At 48.9% G+C, this 9,655-nt stretch overlaps 1 protein-coding gene across 1 annotated transcript; it reads right to left on the bottom strand.

Annotated features, from left to right (window-relative positions):
* Positions 1–8,558: 8,558 nt before the first annotated feature.
* LOC116853475 lies at positions 8,559–9,314 on the bottom strand. Its single transcript, XM_032834587.1, has one exon. The coding sequence runs from the start codon at positions 9,312–9,314 to the stop codon at positions 8,559–8,561; it is 756 nt and encodes a 251-aa protein (XP_032690478.1).
* Between the last annotated feature and the right edge of the window lie 341 nt (positions 9,315–9,655).

Raw genomic sequence — 9,655 nt, forward strand, 5'->3', positions numbered from 1 at the left:
TAACCCCTCCGCGGTGACATCACCCCCCTCCGCCCGCGATGACATAATCCCCCTCGCTGCGATGACGCAATCCCCCCGACACGGTGACGCAACCCCCCCACTGACGTCATACCCACCGCCCGCGGTACCCCCACCTCTCACCCTCCTTAGAGGACTTGGGTTAGAACCGGCCTACTTTACCTACTCCTGTGGAACACATCATGCGCGAACTCGGCAGAGCGCTCCGAGCTTACGCATGCGACGATCATCGGCGTTGGGACGATGTGATCCCACGAATCGAATTAGTAATCAATGCGACTGAACACTTAAGCACTGGTATCGTACCTGCGCCGTTAGAAAATAAACAAGCAGACCTAGTTACAGGCCCACCCGAAGCATTGCACCTACCCAAACGAAATTCGATAGATTACCATCATCTCACAATAATTGCGCGTTTCCGACTACGGAAAATGGTCAAAAAACGAAAACGATAAAGCGAAAACACTGGAACAGCGCGTGAATATTAGATAAAAGATTAAGTATGGATCAAGTCACACCGCCGAAGTGACCAAAGATATGCGAAAATACGAAAATTATTTCCCTTATACGAAAGACCATTTAGAATACGCGAACATCCATTTCCAAATGTATATATAATAGAAAGGCTAACAGGCGAAAACTTAGGGTCTTATAATAGTGGACAACTCAGACCACATAGAATACCAGCGTATAGACCGATAGAACCCGTTGAACGTCCACCGGAACTCGAAACAAATCTAGAAGAAAGTGGAAAAACGGGCACATGCGCAGAATATGACAACCCATACAGGCAGTCACAAGAAACAAATGAAGTAAGATCTCCACAACCAGGACCAAGTCGCAGATCATCATCACGAAGATCAAAAGTAGCCCAATATGTTAAAATCCCTAATTATACCAATATCGATAGTAGCGCGAAATATTACGTAAAATCGAAGAAAACAGCTAAAGTACAAATATATGAGTCTCTTCCAGACTCAGATGATACCTGGGAGTTGATACGTAGTCCTAAATTAAGCAAATAAATCATGTAAAATGCGAAATAGCGGGAGCGTAAACCGCAACAAATGTAAATAATAAAGCGTACACCGAACAAAACCTTCCCCATAAATAAGCATATACTCGTCGAACTCACAACTACGGAAGAGATACATCCTCTGCTTACAGAAAATGGAGTTAAAAAACTTGCAGAAAGAAAAGGAAGCGTTCATCAAGAAGCTCAAAGACCTGGAGAAGAGGGAAAAGCTACTACAAGAAGAAAAGGCCCGCGAAGCAGAGAGAAAACTAAAAGAAGAAATAAAAAATCTAAAGAAAGCAGTTAAAAAACGAAGTTTGTCGGTAGAAAAGCTACAAAGAGATAAGACAAAAAGAGCCCATGAAAAACATCAAGAAGAAAACAAAGGCATCAAAAGGCAAACTAAACTGCATAAGAAACTAGAATTAACTTCCGCAGAAACAAAAACACAACCGGAAGTAATTATGTTAACACCATCCGAAGACGAAGAGACCGACCATGACGAAATGAGACAAGACCCGTTATACATGGAAGAGATAACACCACAAACAATAATAATCACGGAGGTTACACAACCATCTACAGGTGGATACACCAATAATAGACAATCGGCGCGAGAAGAGGCAATAAGAATCGCCGATAGTGACTCCGAAGAAAGAACAAATTCCGAACTAAAAACTACATCTAAAAACAAAATTAAACAACAGGCAATAGTAAAGATAACACGATTCGAATAGATCGACGCAGCTCTGATCCTACTAGAAAAAAACGAGAAATAAAGAAATACGAAATTGCTCACGACAATTTGACAACTAAACCAAGCTAAAGAATCAAAGCTGATGATGAAGTGATGAGGTTCACAGGAACAGAAACTCGAACTGGAGCCCATCATCACAAGAAAACTGTCATACGTCAACGTAAACAAGAAACCTGGTGCATTAAAACAATCGAAAGTGTACCAGCAGGACAAGCCACAGAAATAAGAAAGGAAAGAGAGGAAAGACGATGACAAAAGAAAAAAAAGCATCAAACGACAGTTTCAAAAGATACGCCCAATTAACAGCAACACTTCATCCAGCAACGAGACAAGTGACGACGAATCTCGAGAAGTACCTCGCCGAGATACCTTGTCAGGCGGAAGAGCAATGCAGCCGCACGCCGCTGCAAGAGGGGCGACAACGGAGCCCAGGGCCAAGGGAGGCGAGACAGAGGAAAAAGGAAGCCGAGTGATCGCCCGTTACGACGGACACCGGTGGAACATCGTCTCCGAAAGGAGATCCCTAATAAAACTACGTGGTCTAAATAGACTAAGTGAGTCTCAATTCATTTTCCTTCATACCGCCGACCCTCCGATACCTGTTCGTCGGAGAGGTCGATACGCTGTTCGCGAAACCGCGACGAATAACTAAGAACGGGCGGCGACCGTTATAAATTCTCAGTCTATGTTATGTACAAAAACCGGTATCGGCAACTTCGGAAAGGTTCAGCGACACGAGTCCGATTACAACATTTTTTTTTTACATGGGGGAAATGCATTACGCATTCCCCGGAGGGGTGGGGGGGCTCTCCGGGGATATGCGGGACCCGCTGAACAAAATTCAGCGTATACTCGCTAAAACCCCCCACGGGTGATCATCCTCACAGCGTAGAGAGGGGGAGCGGGAACCGCTCTCGCATTACTTCCACTCCCCCCAGTCGTGGCCTTGCGGCTCTGTCTAGTTTCAGCAGGGTGGGCCACCACCACTCCTCTCCCAATTGGGAGAGTGGCTGGATCGAGACTTAGACCCCCGTCCATAATCCCGACCCGTATTAACGCAAGGGAGTGCCGTCCATTAAGAACACGCACTGCCAAGCGCCCTCTCCTTTCATTACTGCCTTCTATACTCATTAAGACGGTCCCCACAGCCGGAAAAGCCGGCACCAGTGTGCCGTCGTCCAAGAAGCGCTGGGTATCCCGGCGCCGACCCTACCCGCCGGAGGGGCGATCCCACCAATGGGGGGGGGGGCTGTTCAATTTGTGAGGTAAAGTTACCTTCTCTTCTAATCAGCCCCCCATTCCTGTTTAATTCGGAGTTCCTGTCAAGCTATGAGTATGAGGGGCGCCGGCGGTTTCCCGCCAACCTCACTATGTGTGAAAACCACACACACATCTCACAAAAAGAAATAAAAAAGAGCTCAATATTGACGCACGTCAATCTCTGACTCAATAGAGAATAACCTATTATTAGTAATGCAATAATTACGAAACAAAAACTTTTACGGAGACATTTATACAAAAGAAAGAGAAAACCCGCGATAGCATTACGTGGCTATTTATACGGATAAAGAAATTTCGATCTGAAGGTTATCAGGGCTCTCATGATCCGATCCGATAACAACACTCGCGAGCAAAGGCTTGTAATTGCCTTGAGTACACGTATAGTGCCCTTGTAGATCGATACGTGGCACGACGTTGTTCACGTGTACGAACACGTGGACAGCACTACAAACGCGGAATGTCGGACGCAGCGAACAAAGACAGGACGGCCCTTGGGGCTTCGCACGTCCCTTCGCTGGCGGACGTCGCCAGGATGCACCCGCAACAATGCCCAGCTGACCTCAGAGAGAGGACGCTCAGCTGACCTCAACGATGAACCGCACGTGGTAACGTGTGACGTCACAGGCGCACAAACACTGTCGGCCGGCTCGCTTGCCGAACACGTGATACGCACGTGGAAGCCGAGCTCGCTCTGACACTACCGCACAAGCAATTATCGCCCGATAGCGAACTCGCCGAAACCAGAGTATGCACGGGAGCGAATGCACCGGTGGCGAGTGCACGCGGGATCCACGCACGAGCGAGATCCTCTCACAAACGAGCGCACGTGAGATTCGATGCGCAAGCGCGACACGTGTGTCCTTATGACTACGCATTAAAAGAAAGGAACGGAATTTGCGTGATTAATGCGCTTACCGCACATTAGACGAGCACCGAGTACAAGTTACAAAAGATCGAACACGAGCAAAACGCAATGTACCGAATGCGGCGAAAGTACGGTCGCACGCGAGGCCAAGAGAAAACGCGGACGGACGGACAAAGAAACGTGCCGAATTGCTAGGTGACTCGGAATCGAATAACATTACCGACTGGCTCAGCGAGCACTTACGGTGCGATCGCGAACAATTGGCGCGGCTATAGCTGCTGCTTGTGTCTGCTGACGCTTGGCGGCGGTTGCACATGCGTGCGCGCGTGCATGTGTGTGTGCCGTGAAAGCTGGGGCGCCACAAGTACCCGCCTCTTCATTTGTTTACTCACTGTCCGAGTTTCGTCCTCCGTCTAACTCCCATCTGAGTTCCATTTGCCCTTTGGCTCGCGCGACCGTCTCGACGAAGCGGGACAGCGCATTCCACTTGTCTTTGTTACGTATAAATCCGGGGAACACATCCTCTAGGCTGATAAGGGGGGTTGCTCCAAGGGCGTGCTCCAATTCCCTCCTCTCTCCACACCATTGTGGACAGTGCGTCAGAGTGTGATCTATCCAGCGGCGCCGGACAGTGCATGCATCCAGGTGTTTGGGATTTTCTTATTCTTACCCTGTAGATTCCAAAGGATCCATGTCCCGTTAGGAACTGTGTGAGCCCATAGTTTAAGCTTCCCCAACTTCTGTTAACCCATTCCTTAAAGCATGGAAGGATTAGGTTCTTTAATCAGACAGATGGTGCGTTTGCTCTTTCTAAATAGAGGCGCCATTTTCTGTTGAGCAGGAGGGTCGCCGACTTCACCGCTTCATCCCAAGTGTCCTTGGAGAGGGTACTCATCCGTATGAGATGTTTTTTCTTCCAGTAGAGTCTTGTACTTCGGGTTGCTAATAGATGCAGAGGAGGAGCCCGAGCGAGAATTGAGGCCGCCTCATATGATACCGTCCGGTATGCTCTCACCACCCGTAACTCCATATTTCTTTGCACTTTTAAAAGCGCCGTTCTCGCCATTCGCGTATTTACCAGCTTATCATTCCACGCTGGTGCTCCATATAGGATAACCGACTGCACCATATGGAGGTACAACTTTCTTCTGTGTTCCGCAGGTCCTCCCTTGTTTTTAGTTATGGCCCATAGAGCTCGGACCACTTTCCAAACCTTATCTTTCACGTAGGAGAAATGCGCCCTGAAGGTTAGTCCAGTGTCGAGTATGATTCCCAAGTAGCGCATAGTTCCTTTTATCTGAATGGGCTCCTGCTCAATTATAATATAATTGTATAATCCTGTCCCTTTTTTTCCCACACAGGAGGGCCTCCGATTTATGTGCAGCCACCCTTAGACCCAGTTTCCTAATGACGCCCACCACAGCATCTACACTGCACTGGGCACGTCTTCGGGCCGTTTCATAGATGCTTCCCCGAGTCAGCACAAGGGTTAGTTCGTTCGCATAACATATCGTACTGTTTCCGAGCAGTAGTTTCTGTTATAGGACCGCGTCGAAAGCGACGTTTCACAACGTGAGGCCCAAGACCGATCTCTGTGGCACCCCGGCCACAACATCACGAGAGTGTTGTCGCCCGTCGCACCCCTTGAAGCTTATCTTCCTATGTGTTAGGTAACTACTTATAACCTTGATTAGACGCTCAGAAAAGCCCTTTTTTGCAGTTGGTGGATAATAACTTTGCATGGAAGCATGTTAAACGCATTATCTATATCAATGCTAACCGTAATTGCCGTGTGCTACAGACCGTTTCCGTGTATTCCGCATTCGGAGTAGCGCATCAGTGGTGGATTTCAGTTTTCGGAATCCGTACTGATTTGGGTTCAGGTCTTTTCCAGGGTCCACAAGTGTTTCTCTCCTTAGTCGAGTCAAAATGACTCTTTCCAGTACTTTTCCCAGGTCATCTATAAGGCAAATAGGTCTGTACTTCAAAGGTTCTTCAGAAATACCTGCTTTTAGGATAAGTACTAGTTTAGCGACTTTCCAGATTTCTGGGAAGTAGCCTTCTTGCAGACAGCGGGTAAAGACCGAGGCAATTCGAGTCATAAATCCCGGCGGCGACATGCGCTATATGACACCAGGAATTCCACCTAGTCCAGGTGTGGCTGCCCTTCTTCTGAGCGTTAATGCCCGCCTTATATCTGTGTGACGATCCGGAAAACGTCACGACATCCAAAACAATTACTAACAAGAAAAACGCCGAACAACCGCGCGCGGAATAACCGCAAGGTCAACAAACAGTCGAACTGTTTGTTATAACTTAGTATAAAAGCCGACAGAAAATTGATATCGAGAGAGATTGATCGGAAGGCTCTTCTCAGGCGCACGACCGACCAGAACTCAAAACTCCTAGAGATCCTAGACATCCCGTCGACCGAAGTGGATACGCGACGTCGACATCCTTTCTCCGATACCGCTCTACCGACCGAAGTGGATACGCGACGTCGGTTTCCATACTCCGCTCTGTCGACCGAAGTGGATGCGCGACGTCGACATCTTTTCTCCGATACCGCTCTACCGACCGAAGTGGATACGCGATGTCGGCTTCCTATCTGTACCTCGCTCCGTCGACCGAAGTGGATACGCGACGTCGGCATCCTTTTTCCTCCTCACGCTACGCCGCTAACACTTACGATCGCGAACGCATACAGGGCGTAAGATAACGGTGACAATGAGCGCTTTTAAACCAGCAAGGAAAGACCAGGATAGATAAACAGATTAAAACCGATGAGGCAACGAACTCCGAACGACGAACAGTAGTGTATCAGGAAACAATTCCGACCGCGTCCCGCCTGACGCTCGCGCGCCTCGACGCTCGCAGCTGATCGCGAGACGACAACAACGGCTCCCGACGAGAGCAAAAACGCGACCACGCGCCAACGGCGTAACGTCGCCTGTAAATAATTGTAAATAGCTTCGAAATTAGAATATAGTTCCACATTATTATCACCTATACCACTGGTTTTCATTTCACACACGAAACCCGGACCACACCGGCTAAGACTATCCCGCACGTAACGCAAGGCCGTTACATCTGTTTCGTCAAGTGACTTTATTGTATAGGGCCCAGTCTCTGTGGTTAATCTTTCTTCCCTCCTATATATATAACTCTGTTCCCGCGAGAAAAGGTTGTCGAGGGTTTTGTGGAGCTCCTCTTCCGTGAGGCGTTCCGTAGCAGGCATCGCTGCAGACCTCAATCGCCTGAGGACGGCCCTATAGGCCAATCCCCATGGATCCCGATTAAGGTCCTCCATCAGCTCGTGCCAACTTTTTGCCTTCGGCTTCTTGATCGCATAGGTGAGCTCTTTCCGGGCTTGACGCATTCTCAGATGCATTTGCTTAAGGCTTTCTCTCTCTCTGTTTCCTCAGAGTTGTCGGGAGTCCCATCTCTAGAAGCCGCGTTCATACTTCTGCGTCGAGTCTTCGTGTATCTTCGCCTTGCTTGTATATACTGCTCTCTCAGGTTTTTAATATTCTCGAACCACCAGTACATCTGTGGGCGATTCAACTGTCGTCTTCTCGGTGCGGCTACATCACATGCCTGAGTCATTGTTTCCACGACCCATCTGGCTTGATCCTCTACAGTTTCTTGTGACGCCCCGGACTCCGATCCTTTGATCAGGAGGGCGTCCACGAGTCGCTCTTTGCTTAGCTTCTTCTACACCCATCCAGGTGACAGGGGTGTTTTCTCGTGAGTGTCACCGGCGTTCCACGGGATTCGGGTGATGGGCTCAATACAGTACGTTATGTATTCATGATCTGAGAGAGATGCGAGGTCCGCCCGGACTCGCCATCCTCTCGTTTCTTTCGCCAGCAGAGCTGTAGTCCAAACGAGGTCTGGCATGTTAGCATCTTTGCAAGTTGCTGTAAAGCCTGGATTAATGAGTACAAGATCAACTTCCGTCATAACTCGTTCGAGGATTCTTCCTTTTGCATTTGTGCTGTTAGCACTCCACATTCTTGCCTTAGCATTAAAATCGCCAGCCACCGGCTGTTAGCACTCCCATGTCCGCGCACGCAGTCCCGTACTCTCTCCATTCTAGCTCTGAATTCCGCAAGGGTTAAAGAGGGTGGCATATAGCAGGACACGAGCAGGGTGGTGCCACAGGACGCCGCCACATATCCATCTCCTCTGTTCCTGAGGACCAGTGGGTAGCTCGTCCTAGTGGGCGCCCAAGATATGGCCGCCCGTTGGTCACAGCTTGAGAACCATCAATGGTCTCTCGGGGGGATTCGGTATGTTTCCGATAGAAGTGCTATACTTATTTTTAATTCTTCCATATAATTCACAAGAAGGTCTTATGCTTCCCTGCAATTATTTAAATTTGTTTGGAGCATCTCCATCATTAATCCTGAAATCTGGTACCCAGCTTCCGTCCGGCATCGGTCCGATGGGCCGCTTTACATTTTTATCCTCCAAGTCGGTGGTTGCTTGGGTTCCCATCTTTCTTGCACAGAAGGCATGTCGGGGACTCCACCTTACAGTCCCGAACTGTGTGTCCTACTTCGTCACATCTGTAGCACACATTCGATCTGTCTGTTGAGTTTGTACATCTCACGTGCCTCTTACGTGCCCAAAGCTCCAGCAGCGGAAGAACTGTATCGGCCCCAAGAAGTTCCATTCTCATAATTCCACCCAATTGCTTGTCTGCCCTTATCCGTCATTCGAATTGCCGCTTCTAAGGGACACCTGATCCATATTGAGCCGAATCCATTCCGGCTTAGTCTGATCGGGCCAGCGCGTATTTCTTCCCGGCGGCACTCTCCCTCTTGCGCCAAGGCATCAACGATCTCCGCCCCGGTCAATGAATCGTCAAAACCCCAGACTTTTACTTCGCCTAATTTAAGTGGGGTATTCACCATTGTTCCTGTCGGCATGACTTCCTTTAATCTAGCGGCGAGCGCCGACGCCTGCTTTTCCCTGTCTGGGCCCGGAATCTCGATAACATATTCGCCATTCGCAGTCTTTCTTACCCGGGTTCCCTCTATACCCAGGTCCGCTAACGAGACGCTCTGTCGTGCCGCTCGCAGATCCTCAGTATAAGAGAACGTAGCCTCCTTACCCGTTATTGTAACAGCCGCTGTGTGGGGGATTCGTCGACGACGAGGCGCCGGCGTCGGCGTTGGTCTTGAGTTCCCATTACCAGTTTTGTATGGGGCAGTGGCATCTGCCTGTACCATCTCTGGGGTTTTTATAGTCTGGGAGGCACTCAACTGATCCAATTTCTTCATGGTCCTTTTGCGCCCCTTGGCTGTTACCTCAACCCATTCCTCAGTCTCCATACGGGAGAACAGATTCCTTCGTAGAAGGAGTCTCCTCATTTGTTCCAATTATTTTGTCCATCCTTACCTGGGCCTTTGGTGGAACCAAGTTGCCGATTCTCTAATATTCGAGGAAATTTCCTCGGTTGGGCTATAGGGGTTGAGAGTCCCAAGATCTTAGGGCCCCCTTCCTTTTTGAGTGTCCATGAATCTAGCTCACTGGGCACCGTCTTCCTTTTTCGGGGGCGATTTATTGCGTTTTCATCCTCAGCAATATCCATTGCTTCTATCAAGATCCTATGGTTTGCCATTTTAGGATGCAAGGCAAGTTCCTTGTTTATTGTGCTGAGAGTTGCTCTTCCAGTCTCCAAAGTCTCTGTCTGGGTTGACAAGGTTCTATA

This window comes from Odontomachus brunneus, unplaced genomic scaffold, assembly GCF_010583005.1.
Source record: "Odontomachus brunneus isolate Ranch 3 - 2012 unplaced genomic scaffold, Obru_v1 Obru_scaffold_331, whole genome shotgun sequence".
Lineage (NCBI taxonomy): Eukaryota > Metazoa > Arthropoda > Insecta > Hymenoptera > Formicidae > Odontomachus > Odontomachus brunneus.

What these genes read in the sequence shown, in the direction of transcription:
- LOC116853475 (XM_032834587.1), bottom strand. Translation starts at nt 9,314, where the DNA reads ATGAGGAGACTCCTTCTACGAAGGAATCTGTTCTCCCGTATGGAGACT.